General features: G+C 46.0%; 1 protein-coding gene across 1 annotated transcript; it reads right to left on the bottom strand.

Annotated features, from left to right (window-relative positions):
* Positions 1 to 671: 671 nt before the first annotated feature.
* ADRA1A (adrenoceptor alpha 1A) lies at positions 672 to 13,586 on the bottom strand. Its single transcript, XM_066337304.1, has 2 exons — positions 12,668 to 13,586; positions 672 to 1,168 (listed from the first exon to the last, which is right to left on the bottom strand). The coding sequence occupies exons 1-2, from the start codon at positions 13,542 to 13,544 to the stop codon at positions 672 to 674; spliced, it is 1,374 nt and encodes a 457-aa protein (XP_066193401.1). The 5' UTR covers positions 13,545 to 13,586.
* Positions 13,587 to 17,040: the final 3,454 nt, after the last annotated feature.

Here is a 17,040-nt window from a genome sequence, read left to right as displayed (position 1 = left end):
TGAAAAACCAAAGGGTGGATGCAAGGGAGCTCTTGGAGCTTTGTTTGAGGAGGATTTATGGAGTTCTAAGTTTTGTTGGACCCGCATCGAGGGGCAGGGATCACCTGAACAAACCAGGGGCACATGCAAGTTTTCATTTGGTTTGGGGTGGAGATTAGGGGTTGCACAAAAAGGCAAAGTTCTCCTTGGTCTCGGAAGCCTGGTGGAGTGCAGTCACTTGGGTCAAGTTTTCCTTGGTGATGGAGTTGACTGAAATCCACAGCTGAGGTTTGGCTTTGTGGGGAGGGGTGGAATCACAAAATGGCTCTGGAGGTGGAGCTGTCTGAGGGTGTGGGGGCTGAAATCAGCACGGGCCCTTTGTGGTTCTCTCCTTCTCCTCCACTGCCCTCAGTGAGAGCAGCAGGAACTTGGAAAGAGGAGAACAGAGGGAGAAAGCCTTTAAATGCCAAGAAAACACCTGGCGGGCGCTGGACCCTCAGAATACCAACCACTGGAGCCATGCGCCGTCTGTGAGGGGCTCCATTCAGACCCCCACCACTCACAGACACCCTCCCTGGAAAGATTTGGCCCCATTTCACCTGTTTGCACCTGGCTCCTTCCAGCCACCACCACACCTACTCCACTCTCCCCGAAAAACGCAGCGACATCCCGCCAGCCCCCCGAGGGGCTGGTCACACCTCCTCCCCGCTCTCCCCCAGGGAGATGGAGTGGATTTTGATGGTGGGCACCTTGCAGTTGTCGTGGGCCAGGCTGCCCGAGGCGCCTGCACAGCAGCATTCCTGCAGGAACCCTTTGCTCTTGGCCTTGGCGGCCGTGCAGTCTTTGGGGACGGCGGTTTTGGCCGAGAAGATCTTCCACTCGCAGACGCCGTCCGACTTGGAGATCTTGTAGAAGGTTTCCCCCGACCCCACGGGGATCCTGACCACCCCTCTGCCCTTCTCCACGCTCTGGCAAGCATCTGGATGGTTGAGGTTGAAGCTGGGGGTTTGCTTCTTGGTCGGCTGCTTCCTCAGGAGGCACTGAGCTTTCAGGACGTTCTGGAACGCCTTCTTGAACTCTTGACTTGAGCATGGATAGATGATGGGGTTGATGCAGCTGTTTAAATATCCCAGCCAAAATGTTATTTTAAAAAGCGTGTCCGGGGGTTTGATTGCAGGAAAGAAAGAACCTAAAATGGAAAATACGCAAAGAGTGTTAGGGCAGAGGCGGTGAGGAATTGCAGGTAACCAAAGAAACTAAAACACTGGGAAAAAAAATAAATAGGATTCTGTTCCGTCTCGAAAAAATTATAGCTGGAAGCGCAATTCCTGCAGGAACAAGTGTTTCAGGATCCGTGGTGTCATACAATTACATGGATGTTCCATCAGAAATCAATTCAAGAGAGCTGTTTTATAATTGCAAGCATTATATTCCCATTTACAGCCAGAGGGACGGAGAAGAATTCCTTCCTCAGGGACTCCTAATTCCAGATTCATTACCCAAATGACACCAGCATCTCGGAGGTCATCAGAGGGGCTTCGGATGGCAAGAAAATCACACCATTTCAGAGGGGTTAGAGGAAAGAGGGGTTAGAGCTGACTGTGCTACAGTTAAAAGTGTTTGAAATGATGAAGTGTTGGGTGCTGATATTCCCTGACACCTTTGGAAAACGTAATTATCCACATTCTGCCCTGTGGAATGCAGCTGAAATTGAGAGAATTAAAGGAAAGGTTCCTTCTCATATCAAGGAACACTGGGAGGGTCTCCTAGGCAGCCATGAGATATATATATATATATATTTTTTAAATATATATATATTTTTATATATATATGTAAAGATGTATAGATGTACATACCTACATATGTATATATGTGTGTATATATAGTTATATCTTTTTATTTATAGTTATATATTTATACCTATATTTACCTCTATATTTATATCTATATTTTAATCTCTATTTATCTCTATACACACAAATTCTGATATATATTTGCAATGTTACCTTCCAAAGATGATTCAAAGAGCAAGAACTTGGATGGCTCCTTAGTAAAGAGAGCACTTTGGCATTTCTTTTCTTATAGAATTATGAGTCATCTGCTGATTGAAAACCTTGGAAATGTTTTTCCTGACGCCAAACCTTTGGGTTTATTAAAAAAGAAAAAAAAATATCCCAGAAACAAAATTAATACGTTTTGGAATTTATAGTCGAATTTATAATAAACAGGACTTTTGTCTTCCTGCTTCCCCTGGAAAAACTGCAAGCACGTGGAAAGAAATACTGTGGAAGGTTTAGGCACAAATGCATCCATCATCCTCTGCAGTTTCACCCTGTCTGGGAGCAGCTCCTGAGCTTCCCAGGGACTGATCTGTCCTCTGGACCTCTCCTGGCTGAGGAAAAGCTGAAAATTCTCTCCGAGGGTGCTGTGACTGCAATCTGAGAGCTGCTCAGCTGCTCCAGCCTTTTCCCTTAGCCGTTGTCAAACAGTGCTGCAGCACGTGCAGCAAACCTCTCCAGTGGCCAAAGCAGTTCTTGGGGTGGGTTTGGCTGTGTGGGAATGCCCCAAAATCCTGCCTGGCCCAGAGAGAGTGTGTAAACGAAGATATTAACACCAGTGAATAGCACAGGGAATTCATTTCGAGGGTGAACACTGAATTTCTCAGCTGCTCTTCACCTTCCAGCTCTGCTGGAGGACACCTGGATGCCACCTGGGAGTCCACCTGCTCTGGGAAAATCTACTCTGAGAATGAGGTGCAATAATTGTGTTTTCTCATCCCTCCCTGATGGTGCCTAAGTGTCCAGACTTGAACTGGCAGCCACCAAATGGTGGAGGATTGAATGGAAATGCTGATCCCAGCTCTACCTACAGATGTGAGAAGCCATTCCCTGTGTCCTGTCTCTCCATCCCTAGTCCCCAGTCCCTCTCCAGCTGTTTTGGAGCCTCTTTAGGGGCTCTCAGCCCTTCCCAAAGCTCTCTCCTCCCCAGGCAGTGCAGGACATGCCACAGGAGCTCTGTGCTCTGTGCACAACCTCAGATTCCAACCTTGGACATGACCTGGGCACCAAACAGGGGCTCGTTGCCTCCCTGGGAACTTCTGGTTGTCCCAGGATGGCCCAGGCAGAGCAGTTCCGTCATTAATATCAATATCAATCAGATTTTAACGCCAAAAAGGTTTTGCTAAAAGAGAACAAACATCGTTTTGTACCGAAGCGCAAGCAAGCACACGTATCCACAACTTAAAATTCTTCCTCAGCAAATTAATGCTTCTCTCCTTTAGTGAAAACCAACCAAATAACATTCCCAAAGAACTTTCTGGCTGAAGTCATTGGCAGATGAAAAATAACCAAAGGCTTCGAAATGCCCAAATCACACTGGGTTTTTTGGGTTTGTTTCCTCGTTTCGATGCAGTGGATCTGCTGCTGCATTTCCCATTTTGTGGTTGAAAAAAAATTTAAAAAAAAAAGAGAAAAATAAAAAAGAAAAAAGGTGAACTAACTCCCAGGTTTAGGGGAATCAGCTGTGTGAGGCCAAGTGTAAAAATGGGTAAACAATAACAATTCCTGTTTGCCGCAGCTCCTCGCTCCCTCCAGATGGAATGTAAGAGCTGTGCCAAAGGCTGATAAAAATAGAAAACAGCCAGTGTCAGAGTCTGTCCCTTGCTCTTTTTTGGGGGTGGGATCTGCATGTTAATTTATTAATGTAGCCTTTTTTGGTTCATCAGGGCAGAGACTCGGTGTGGCCTTGGAGTAACACACAGTGGGAGAAAATGAAGGAGCTTTAAGAGCACTGAGGATTTGCTTATTACAGACCTCACCACACCCTGAGGATTCCAGAGGATCATGGAATGGTTTGGGTTGGAAGAGAAAGGAAAAATCATCAAATTCCAGTTCTCTGCACTTCCCACTGTCCCAGATTGCTCCAACCTGGCTTGGGACACTTCCAGGGATGGAGCAGCCACAGCTCCTCTGGGAATTCCATCCCTGCCCCTCCCAGGGAGGAATTTCTCCCCAAAATCTAACCGAAGTGTACTCTCCTTCAGCTCAGAGCCATTCCCCCTGTGCCATCAGTGGTAAAAACTCCCTCTCCAGCCTCCCTGTGGGGTGTGTTTGACACTCAGGGACCACAGGAATCTTTGTCCTTCTCTTGCAGCCACACAGTCACCTCTGTAGCTCAGAAATATTCCCTGATCTTTCCTGTTGGCTACTTGAGTATCCAGGGAAAAGGGGAAAATATTTTATTTTCCAAATCCTTGAGGAATGGTTTCCCCCCCTACAGAATCCTAAGTCCCTTTCTTCCAATTTCTTTTTCTATAGAGTTATGAGTTACCTGCTGATTTAAAATCTTGGGAATGTTTTTTTTCCTGATGCCAAACTTTTGGTTTCATTAAAAAAAAAAAAAAAAAAAAAAAAAAGTTAATAAGCCTTTAATATTGGGTGATGTTGTTGTGATGAATCTCAGTGGCTGATGGGTTTGGTAATGAGCACGAGGCATTTTTATACCTGGTGGCAAAGTGCTGAGCCCTCAGCTCAGGTCACAGGAACTCAAAGGAGAAATAAAACAAAGATTTTATATTGTTTTTTTTAAAACAATGACCATAATTAATCATGAGATTAAACAGGAGTGGTGAATTATCTCTTTTTTAGGGTGTATGTGATTGCAGAGGGAGCAGGTGTAGAGCTGGGATCAGCATTTCCATTCAATCCTCCACCATTTGGTGGCTGCCAGTTCAAGTCTGGACACTTGGGCACCATCAGGGAGGGATGAGAAAACACAATTATTGCACCTCATTCCCAGAGTAGATTTTCCCAGAGCAGGTGGACTCCCAGGTGGCATCCAGGTGTCCTCCAGCAGAGCTGGAAGGTGAAGAGCAGCTGAGAAATTCAGTGTTCACTCTCGAAATGAATTCCCTGTGCTATTCACTGGTGTTAATATCTTCCTTTACACGCTGTCTGCCAGGAATTAAATAGTAAATAGTGGCAAACCTGATTAAAGTTTAAAGGCTTCACCTGCCGCTGTCTCCCTGCCATCTGCGCTGGAGGAACAGCAAAGAAAGCTTCAAGAGGTTCTTTTAAATGCATTTTGAATCATGGATTGAGTAAATGATGCTGGAATTCCTGCTTTGTTTTCAAAAAGGTTGAGGCCACTCCAGTGTCGGCAGCACAATGGAATTGCTTCTCGTAAAATTAAATAAAATAAAATGTACCGTGGGCCTGCCGAGATCTTTTGCCATTAAGTGTTTCATCACTCATCCCTGGAAATGTCAGGGTTGCATTTTCTTCCCCTCATCGTTTATTTTCCTGTTTGTCAGCTGGAAGTTTTCTTCAGCTCTGAGAGATAAGTTTGCCACGTCCCTCCTGGTGAGTAAGTGCCAATTCACTCTCAAAGATGTAATTTGACTTTGTCATTTGTCACAGGAGCTGCCTGATTATGGGTTGTTTAAAAACCAGCCCTGAATGCTGTGAGTGTTCTCCCTGACGGACAGCAGAGAGGATTTTGGAACCTGCCAGACTGTAAAAACTTGTGTTGTTTACTCTGCATCATCGCTGCCAGCACCACGGGAATCAGATCCCCTTTGTTCTGTCACCCAGGAACCATTTGTGGTGTTAAAAACCATCTCAGCTCAAACCCATCTCTGCTCAAACCCATCTCAGCTCAAAATCTCTGCTCAAACCCATCTCTGCTACAAATCCACCTCAGCTATAAATCCATGTCAGCCATAAATCCATCTCTGCTACTGAATCTTGCAGCTCTGTTTGGGTTTGATGCTTTTTCCACCTTCTTTCTCTTTTGTCTGGCTGAAATTTGGGGGCTGAGGCAGAGCCCAGGGGTCAGGTGAAGGTGATGCTGCTCCTGGGGGAGATCAGGGCTGTGTCCATAGAGAATCCCAGACTGGTCTGGGTTGGAAAGGACCTTAAATCCCATCCAGTGGGATTTAAGTGGGCAGGGACACCTCCCAGGGTGCTCCAAGCCCTGTCAAACTTGGCCATGGGCACTTCCAAGGATCCAGGGGCAGCCACAGCTCCTCTGGGAATTCCAGCCCAGCCCCTCCCAGCCAGGAATTCATTCCCAGTATCCCATCTAATCCTTCCCTCTGGCACTAGGAAGCCATTTCCCGTTTGTTCTGTAATTCCCTTGTCCCAAATTCCTCTCCAGCTCTTGGAGCCCCTTCAGTCTGGAAACAGGAAAATGCTCTGGGTTCCAGGGAAGCAAAGCTCAGAACTCAAGTCCTGGGATGTGCCATCAATCCAGAGGGCAGCAGCTCTTCCAGAGCCATAAAAACCCAGAGGACGGAGAACAGAGCAGCCCTGATATCCCAAAGGGAATTAACCGTGTACCAGGGCCTCCTTAAATCCCTCTTCATGGCTCTACAAACATTGATAAACGTGCTGCATTTTATGTTCCCAAGCCCAGGGTTAGCTCTAAACTTTATTCCCTGGGACAAGTGTTCCATACTGCATCTCAGGTCGTGACACAACCCACCCTCTGCAAAGTGCATTTATAAATATAAGGGTATATAAATATATATATAAAATATATATATATTGCTGCAGACATTCAGCAGCTGTGCACAAAAGACCTCTCCCAACACGTCCCATCTGCTCTCACTGCTCCCTTCTGGGAAGCAATTTTTATGGAATAAAAAAAAAAAAAAAAAAAAAAATGGTGTCAAGGAACCCTTGGACAGTAGGAAATGATCCTGGGCTCTGCACAATCCAATTAACATGACCAAGGCAGGAAAAGCAGTGATGTGAGGAAGTCTTGCACTTTCCAGATGTGACTCCTCAGGACCTGGAATATTGTGGCTGTTCCAGAGGGAAAATGAGAAGGATTTTGTGCTTGGCTATCCCTGATCCATAAAAAACAGCCCCAGGAGGAGGAGAGAGTTTGTTTTCCCTCCCAAATCCCTGAATTCAGCTCTCTGAGGCACCAGGAGGGTGTCTGGGCACAGGTGAGAGGTGAAAAGGTCAGGCAGCAGGAATGGGTCAGCCTGGGAACGCTGCTCTGACGATTTGGATTATTTCAGACCTAATTTATGCTCTGTTTCATATTGTACCCACTTAGGATGGATGATATTTCTGGCAAATGTCTCAGCAAGCAACTATTTCCAGATTCGCTGCGGGCAGCTGCAGATTTAGAAAGTTGATAAAAAAAACCATGGGAAGGTAAACTGAGGTTTTGCAAACCCCAATAATCACATTGTTTTACAAATCACTGGAATTGTCACTCCAATTCCAGTGCCCAAGCTGCTGCTGCAGTGGATCTGGATCCCATTGCTGACATTTTGGAGATATTTGATGTTTGCCCTGAAGGCCTCATTCTTGGAGTCATTCACTCACAATAAAACAATAAGTTTCCTTTAAAATTTAAACCAAAAACTCCCAAAAAACAACAAAAAAACCCTGTCAACCAATCAAAAAAACCCACAAAAAACCCCAAAAAAAGCCATCCAAAAACCAAAACAAATCGCCCCCCAAAAAAACTCCCAAAACCACTAAAAAAACCACCAAAAAAATCCCCAAAAAACCCAAACAACCAGAGAATAGTTTGAGGAGCTGGGTCTGTCTCAGGCTGTCTCATGGTTTGTTGTCTGTCAGGATTTTGGAATCCTTGGAGCTGGAAACCAGGAATTATCTCCGTCAGCCAGAGCCAAGCGTTATCCGAGCCGCGGAACTGACACATCCTGACATTTGGGCTGGGAGAACAACTCACCACGGCCTTTCCATCACTCCCCTGAACTAAACTGTGGCATTTGAGGCAGTGAAAAGTGACCCTGCTGCTCCCTGAGGGTGGTGGCTGCAGGACAAGGGACACTCTGAGCCGAGGACAGGCTCCTGTGACAGGTGACAGGACACCATGGGAACGGCTCCCAAAGCACAGCACAGCTCATCCACCTTCCCTCCCTCATTTTTTTAGGATAAATGGTTTTAAAGATTGATTCCTCCCCTCCCTTGCTGTGTTTTGAGTCGCTGGGACACGTTTTCAGGGTTTGGGAATGGAGGAGAAATGGTTGGCTCGGGGATGTCCACGGGATTTTTGTCATTAGGTGAGTTATCAGCCCAGAACAGCAGTGACTTTCTGTCATTATGAAAAATGCCCCTTGTGACCAGCAAAAAAGTTTGAAAAAAAACTTTAAAAGCCTAAATAATAATAATAATAATAATAATAATAATAATAATAATAATAATCCCAAAAGTTCTCCCCATTCAATGGTTTATCTCACACACTCTCGTACTCTGAGACTCAAGGAGTGCAAACATCCTTTTTCTCCCCATGCAGGGAGAAAGAGCTGGGACTTTATTTTGAGGTTTTTCCCCCTACTTTTTCATCTTTTTTCCCCCTCTATTTCTAACTGAGAAACCCTGAAATATCAATGTGGGGAATCTATTGTTACTCTGAGCCAAGTGACCTCCCTGAGAGGTCACGTTGTGTCAACAGCAGAGATGGAAAAATCCACTTTATTTTTCTGGTTTATGTCTAATGGAAGTTAGAGTGGTTCTCTTTGACTCCAGTTAAAAAAAAAAAAAAACCAACAACCACCACGAAATAGTAAACAGAAAGCAGCTGCAGACAGGATTAGAGGAGTCCCTTGACAGTCTTTGTGTCAGTTCACAACACTAATTTACTCCTCCACCACAAACACAAACAGCCTCCAGCAGATCCTCTTTTTTGCTTTCCTAATCACAAGAATGACTGACAAATGCTGAAACTCTTCCTCTCCCTTGCCCAGACTAGGATTTTTTTTTCCCCTGTGGCCTCCTAGCTCAGAGTTTCCTTTTCTATTTCTTCCAGCTTTGGAAAGCAACACCTACACCCAGAGCTGAGCCATAGAAAATAGACCACAAGCAAAGCTCTGGGAACTCGTTCTCTTCTGAGTATTTGTTAAGATAAATCATCAATCCCAGGCTAGAACCATTTGTGCAACACCCTCAACATTTTTTTCAATCAGTTCTGTGCCTATTTCACCTCAAAACAACCTCCAAACACTGTCTTTTATATTGCTGGAAAGAAACCTTTTGAAGAATTCCCAGAACAACACGTCAACATCTTCCAGTTACAGGACAAGGTCTGTTCTGTCACTTGTAACAGGAAAATTTTCCTCACTGGGGCTTCCACTGATTCCTAGGCTCTGCTTGGTTCTGCTCACAGGGATGAAAACCTGACTTCTTCCAGGGGAAACCAAAGTTCTGACAATTTAGTGTGTTACAGAAGTTTTGTGAGCAGTAGGCTCACGCTCCAGCACGCAGAGGAAAACCAAGTATCAGCCTCACTCATTTTCCTGCAACAGGATTATCATTTCCTGGTGGTTTTTTTTTCCCCCCACAAACATCAAGGCAAGTGAGAAGGAGGTGTGTTGGATTATTGGGCTGAAGGATTTTGAGCCCAACAGAGCCTTTGGAATGGAAATTAATCCAAGATAGTAATTAAAAAAACAAAACAAAACAAAACAAAAACCCCAAAAAACCCCCCAGAAACATAAACAAAACCAAAACAAAACAACACAAAAACCAAAAAAGAACACCAAACCAAACCAAACCAAACCAAAACAAAACAAAAAAAAACAAAAAAACCCCCCAAAACAACCAAAAAAACCCAAAACACATTCTTTACACAGACTGAAACTGGTGCCTTTAACACCCCCGTTTCAACCCAGATAATTTTTTTATGGCAGGGACACTCCAGTTGTTTCCCCAGTTATTTTCAGCAGGATCAGCCAACATGGATATTGAGCCTTTCTTGAGATCCTTCTCTCCCTCTTGCCCTTCCCATACCTACACCTCAAAGGTTTCTACCCCGCTTCATTAGATCTTTCAGTAATTAATTACTTGGATGCAGTTCCTGGCTGGAGGAGTGGAGGTTTTAATGGATGTGGAAATCCTGAAGGTGCTGTAGATCACAGGGAAACGAATCCAGCTTTGGGGGAGTTGTGCTGCACGGAATGATGAGCACAGACATCTAAAGAGCTTTGTGCAGCACTTCAAGAGTGTCTTGTCTCGTGGGAAATCTGCACTGGGAGCAGGCTGGCTGATGAAATCGTGGAATTAAGGACATTTGGGCTGGGAAAAAAGATCTCTTGGATCATTCTGTCCAACCATCCAAGTCCACCGACAAGTGATGTGTGTTGGCACACACCCCACACCCCCAGGCAGGTGTTTCCTCACGGGGCAAGAGTTTCAGTTTACCTTGAGGTATTTTAGGAGGTTTAACTAGAAAGTTCTGTGCCTTTCTCATTGTGACTGGCTCAGTGCCAGCACAGGAGCATGGATTGGGCGTGGAGAGCGTAACTCAAAGCCTGTTGTCAAAAAACTCACTTGAGTATTAAGAACTACAGAGAAAGAACTAAGGTGCTCCATGCTTTTAGAGGTGGTGTGGCAAGTAGAAGACTTGTCTCCATACTGTGCTCGGCTTGGCCTTTGTTTTTGTATTATTTTTTTTTTATTAAAACCTTTTTGCTTTTTTCAATACACACTCAATTGTGCCGTCTCACTAATTGATTTTTGCCACTTCTCTGCAAGGGCTGGACCCTCAGAGGCAGTGAGAAAACCCAGAGATGTCCCTGTGTGGCACCTCCACATCTGCCAAATCCCTCCAGAACTGGTTGGTGGGGCCACGGTTTGGACATATCTGGTCTGATGTTTTGGTCTGTCTTGGCCACATCTGGTCTGATGTTTTGTCTGTCCCATGGCCACATCTGGTCTGTCCCATGGCCACATCTGGTGTGATGTTTTGGTCTCTCTTGGCCACATCTGGTGTGATGTTTTGGTCTGTCCCCTGGCCACAAAGCTGCAGAGCTGCTCAAGGTTCTGGCTGCCCAGCCAGGCGTGCTGTGAGCTCCACCAGGGTTACAACAGGGAGGAGTTTTTACATCTGGGAAGTCAAATCCCTGCTCCAAGATCCTGTCAGGAGCTCTTCCCTTCCCTATCCCAGCTGGACCTGGCTGCAGGACAGACCTGAGAGTGGTTGTTGTCTTTTGGAAAGTGCTCTGCATCAACATGTGAGTCCTTGGCTTTTTTGACGACTTTTTTTAGTGTCACTTGTCTGTTTAATCAGGTTTGGAGTTTTTTTGTCTTTAAACAAAAGAAGCAAATAGGTTTTGAAAGCCCTATAATATATGCTTTAAAAATAACCCAGTAACCCCCAAAAACACAGGAAAAAACCTCCGGTTTCCTTACAAGGGATCAAAGGAAGATGCAAAACCATTCTGGAGCCCAGAAGATTTCTTAAATCCAAAGCAAATTTATTAACAGCAGCTCTGTGTGGGCACCCACATTTGCAGATGAAAAAGTGGGCTTAATTCCTTCTCCTGAACCCTTTTTTGAGTGTGTTTCAGTCACCCTGGCAAGCAGCATTCCAACATCCTGGCCAGCACCAGTCAGGCCCTCGGGGGCTCCTCCTCAGGAAACAGCTCCAACCCAGCACTTCCCAGGATTGACCAAGAGGAAAAAAAAAAATCTGAAATTTTTTTTTTTTTTGTATTTTTTCACATTAGCAACAGGTTTTTTGTGTGTCTTGATAAATCTCAGTAAAACCAGTAGAGGTTCATTGAAAAAGCACAGCTATTTAGAAGTTTGAAAAAAGAAAATTTAGAAAAAGAAGGGAAAACAAAACCCCCATATCTTTGTTTTCACGTTTAGGTAAAGTTGCTTTACCTTTTCCTCATTGTCCATATTGTTGTCTTACTAATTAGATCTTCCATAAAATCTGACTTTATTTCTCCTGCACAGCACAAACCCTTTCTGTAAGTAAAACCCTGAAATTGAGCAAGTCACAGATTTTCATTTCCATGTTTGAAAAAACCCAACGTTTATTGGCAGAGCCCAACTCAGTGTGATGAGCCACGTCCCTCAGCTATAGGTATGAAATTAGTATTCTGCTTTTTACATCCTGCAACTGCATCAAAGGTAACCGAGCAAGGTTTTAATTAAAATTCTAATTACTTCTTTATATTCCAGCAAAGCAGAACAAATCCCCAGCTTTGCTCCTCTTTGGAATGACAACTGGAGAATAAATATTCATCGCCAGCATGGTGTTTGGCCAGTGGGTCCAACGAGTTCCCAGAAAAGATGTAAACCAGAGCAGTATAAAATTAGTTGGAAGGACCCTCAGTGCTTTCTCCTGACTGGTCATGTCAAAAATTGGATTAAAAAGATTAATCTTTGTTTGGAGTTATGGTATCTCACAGGATGAGCTTCCTGATAGGAAGATGATAATTTTTTTCCTTTCCTTAGAGGGGGAATCATCAGTGCAGAGTGCTCCAGAGGATCTGTGAGCAGCTTCCTCAACCCTGAATGGATTTATATCCTGACCTTTTATAGGTTTAACTCATCTGGCTGCAAACATAAACACACAAACCCCTGAAGATCCTGTTCCTACCGCAGGGATGGTCACAAGCACCTGCTCTAGCTCACAAAGAGGATTTTTCTATGTGGAAAAAGTACAAGATTGTTCCCTCTGCTTTTCAGAATTTTGTTTCTCATCGCCAGAGCTGTTTGGTCTCATTTGAGACTCAAGCTTCTTTCACGCTCCCTGCTTTGTGCTGGTGATCATTCTGGTTTTTTGACAGCTCTGCAGGATGAAATTGTTCCCTCAGAGCTTTTCTGATCCGCCTCCCCACACCCAGCCACCAGCACAGCCCTCCCTGCCCGGAACGGCTCCGGAAGACAAACAGCGGTTTGACTCTACTTACCAAGAGGCATGACTACAAAAAACGGGAGCCAGCAGAGAACGAAGCATCCTACGACTATCCCCAGGGTCTTGGCAGCTTTCTTTTCCCTGGAGAACTTGAGCAGGCGCACGGAGAAGTGGTGCTTGCTCTTGGGGTTGGGCGCGGAGCCGCCGGGCGCGTTCTTGCGGTGGATGCGGAGCGTCACCTCCTCGGAGTGGGATCTCTCTGTCTTCAGCCCCGAGCTCAGCCCTTTGTTCTCCCTTTTGGCCACCACGTAGACCCGGCAGTACATCACCAGGATGATGATGAGGGGCAGGTAGAAGGAGCCCAGCGCAGAGAACAGCACGTAGCCGGGCTCCTCGGTGATCTGGCAGATGGTCTCATCCTCGGGAGCCGGCTCCTTCCAGCCAAAAAGCGGCCCGATGGAGATGACCAGGGACAGTGCCCAGACACACAGCAGGGCCAGCAGCCCCCTCCTCTCTGTCACGATGCTGGGGTACCTCAGAGGGTAGCTCACCCCGATGTAGCGGTCGATGGAGATGATGCACAGGCTCATGATGGAAGCGGTGCAGCAAAGCACGTCCACGGCTGCCCAGATGTTGCAGAAGATCCTCCCAAAGGCCCAGTAGCCCAAAATCTCCATGGTGGCTGAGAAGGGCAGGACGGTAGAAGTCAGGAGGAGGTCAGCTACAGCCAGGTTGATGATGTAATAGTGGGTGACGCTCTGGAGGTGTCTGTGGCAGGCCACGGACAGGATGACCAGGATATTACCCAAAACCCCAAAAACAATCAGCCCCCCTAGGATAACACCCAGTAAGATGGCCTTGGAAATGTTCACGGGCTCCACGGAGTGGGTGCAGTTGGAGCACTCGGAGGAGTTTCCAGGGAGGAAAGCCATGGCTGGGAATGTCCATGTGAGGCTGCTGAACTTCAGCCCCTTTCCAGGCAGGAACAGTGACAGGATCAGTCTTTGGAAGGTCCTATAGGCAACATTTGCCTGGCCTTGCTGGGGAAAAGAGTTTTGGAGAATGTCTTAGAGCTGCAGCACCAGCAGCAATGAGAAAGATCCGGAAACATGTTAGAAAACCTACCTTTGCTCCTAAGCTTTCACCAGAACTGCATGGTTGATACTCACCAAGTCAAATTTAATTCCATCTGCATTTTCCTTGGGGTGCCCAAGTGGGGCTACACAAACCTGAGGCTGTTTCTCCCACTTTCCAGGGGCACGTGATGAGAGATACTGGAGCAGCAGGTTAAAATCATCATCCTGTCCTCTGGGGAAGGTTCTGCATTTAAGGAAAATAAATATTCCAAAGGGTCTCTGATTTAGCTTCTCCTGAGAGGAAATCACTGACGTTTTTAATTGCCTGGTGTTAGTCCTGACTCTGCCTTAAAACTGGCTCAGGAACCCGACTGGGTGCAGGTTGCTGCTGTGTCTGCTGAGCACTTTTTGTTTGAGAAACCCATCACTGCCCATCCTCAGGGTCCAGGCTGTTGCTTGGAGCTTTCCACCACTCATCAGTCGTGGTCCTGGGCTGCCAATTAAAGCTCATTAAAGCTCTGAGGAGAAGAGTGCAGTTCGCAGTGGTGCTCTCTGCAGATCCTCACCCCCCTGGAGAAGAGAAAAAGATGAACAATGCCATTCCCAGAAGCCACCCTGGCTGTGAGGGTTCCCATATAAGAATAGAGCAGGAGGCTATTTTAGGCTATTTTAGAGAGCTTTCCTCAGGCTGCCTCCAGCCACTGGAACCAACCTTTTCCAGCCCAGCGTTGTTAAACAGCAACTGAGAGACCCAAGTGGGTTTTCCAGCCTGAATTTCCCCTTCTTTATGGGGACAGGCATCAATCCCAATTATCAGCTCATCTGCAGAGACCAGTTCTAGCAGAGACACGAGCCTGCAGGACATAATTCAGGATTATACAAACTGTGCAGCAGATTTAAGCCCAGAATTTAATCTCAGGTTTCTTTATGAGGTGAGACCTTTCCCCACTGAATTATTAGCCCAGCTGAGCTGCCCAGTTTGAAAATCTAGAGGGAAAAGCGACTCCAAAGCCAAGCAGAAGACGGTGCAAGGAGCGAGCAACACAGTGAGTGACACAACATTTCAGAGTATCTGGAAGCCAAGCTCAGCCTTTGCTGACTAAATATGGAGAAAAGGTACCTCAGATGGAAAAGTGAGGATTAGCCTGGGAACAGGGACCTGGGGGGCACGGAGAGGAGAGCTGCAAAACCTTTCCCAACATTTCCATGTGGATATAGAATTCCCACCCCAAATATTTAATCACAGCTGAAAAACCACCACTCAGGCTGTGGCTGTAAAACCCCAGCTGAGGAAGGACTCTCTGAGTGTCCTTTTGGGATGAGTCCCTCAGAGCAGCAGCAACAACTGTCCCATTTCCAGACCTCCACCCCGAACTTCCCTGCGGCATTTCGAACTCTGAAGCCCCGAAATTCCCAGTTCACAGGCAGGGAGGAGGGGGGAAGGGGGAGATGGGTAGGTACCACACTGGGGGAGTTTTACTTCACCGCATTCAGATGAAATAGGATCTTTTATTTCCTTTCCCGCCACATGGAACGAGCTGAGGAATAATCCCAAGGAAGAAAAGGACAGATTATCTAAACACATCTGTGAAAAAGTGAGTGCTGCATCGAGCATCTCTGAGCAATATGATTGTGGTCACACAGGCTACAAAACGAGGTCATTATCGGACCGAGAGAAAATTAAGAAATTGCAGGTTTGATTTTTTTTTAAGCACGTGAAGAAAAACTTCCCAGCAAGTCAAGGGGATTCAGCAGAAAGAACTGACAGAGGTTTGCATGCTAAAAACCAGATAAAGCCCAGCCTGTGCGAGAGCAGCCCCTGAATCCTGTGCCTGCCCCACACTCACCTCTCCGGGCTCTAGAAGGCAGCACAAGCTCCTCGGAGCATCTGGGAAGGGTTCAGCTCACAGCAGGCTCCTGGTGCACGCAGGGATGGGACTGTGCCTGCAGAACTGTGCCTGCAAACCCTCCTCTTTCCCCTCTCCATCTCCTCAGTGCTGTTTCAGCAGCTGGCTGATGCCGGACGGGGATGCAGGATGCTGATCCCCATCCCCGGGGGGATCCTGCCCCGTTCCTGCTCAGCTCCAGCCCGGGAAGGAGCAGCAGGAGCAGCGCTGCTCTGCTGATGTAGCAGAGCTCTGGTCTTACCATTACCGTAATTCTCTGCCACTCCCATATTGCCCAGAAAGAACGAGCACTCACAAGTGGTTTTCCTGTTTTTGTTTTTGTGTTTTTGTGTTTTTGTGGTTTTTTTTGTTTTTTTTTTTTTTTTTTTTTTTTTTTAATTTTTTTAAATTTTTTTGTTTTTTAGTTTTTTTTTTTTTTTTTTTTTTTTTTTAATTTTTTGTATTGTTTTTGTTTTTAGTTTTTTTCTGGTTTTTTTTTTTGTTTGTTTGTTTTGGTGGGTTTTTTTTGGGTTTTATGTTTGTTTGGCTTTGGGGTTTTGTGGGGTTATTTTTTGTTCGTTTGCTTTTTTGGTTTTTGGGGGGTTTTTTGGGGTTTTGGGGTTTTTTGGTTTTTTTTTTGTGTGTGTGTGTGGTTTTTTTCTCTACTCAAACTCTCAGTTCCTGCAGAAACCGGACAGTGGAAGGCAGATAACAAGCTCCTGTTTATGAGATAATTTTTTGGGGCCATCTAAAAAGAGAATTTCCTGCGGGACAAAAGGAACAAGGAGGTGAAAGCAGGACACACTGCCCCAGGATTCTTCAGGGTGGGACAAAAGCCCAGCTGACAGGAGATGGGGGCTCAGGGAGGAATTCTCTCCTGCAGAATGTGATGTTGAAGGGACGCTGATTTTCTACTTAATTGCGGTTAAAAATTAAAGTGCACGAAGTCCCTGATGAAGAACAGGGACAAAGGTGGTGATGTCCTGAAGGGGACACAGAGAGGGATTCCACAGCCAAAGGCCAGCAAACCCCGGAGCCACAAGGAAGCAGATGATCCCTGTTCTTGCATGAGAGACTCTCCACCTCCTCCTCCTGGGCAGAGACTTTGAGAAGGAAAATTTGGGGTTTTTGGGTTCAGAAAACCCCCTTTTGTTTCACAGATAGAAGCAAATTCGAGTGATGCTCAGACTCCCCCAGGAGAGCACTGAAAGCAGATCTGGGCTGGGCAGCAGCTCTGATCACTGGTCAATAAATTCAGAGTGTCTGCTTGCTCCTGGGATAGCCACGGGAGGAAAAATGATCAAAGCAGCTCCCAGGAATGTGCAGTTTGGGCAAAAAGTTTGGGACAGTGTAGTGACCCTCGTGGCAGATCCATCATTTGCTGCCTGAGAGTAAAAACCCCCAGGAGAAGAAATGGCAAAGTGAGGGGGCCAAAGAAAAAAAAAAAAAATTCAAACTAATTTCGA

The sequence above is a fragment of the Sylvia atricapilla genome, chromosome 28 (assembly GCF_009819655.1).
Source record: "Sylvia atricapilla isolate bSylAtr1 chromosome 28, bSylAtr1.pri, whole genome shotgun sequence".
Lineage (NCBI taxonomy): Eukaryota > Metazoa > Chordata > Aves > Passeriformes > Sylviidae > Sylvia > Sylvia atricapilla.
The sequence above is the reverse complement of the archived record's forward strand: the minus strand, read 5'-3'. Positions and strand labels throughout refer to the sequence as shown.

What these genes read in the sequence shown, in the direction of transcription:
- ADRA1A (XM_066337304.1), bottom strand. Translation starts at nt 13,544, where the DNA reads ATGGCTTTCCTCCCTGGAAACTCCTCCGAGTGCTCCAACTGCACCCAC. An exon ending in TTTTGTAGTCATGCCTCTTG is followed by an intron (nt 1,169 to 12,667) that starts GTAAGTAGAGTC and finishes TTTCCATTTTAG; the next exon opens with GTTCTTTCTTTCCTGCAATC.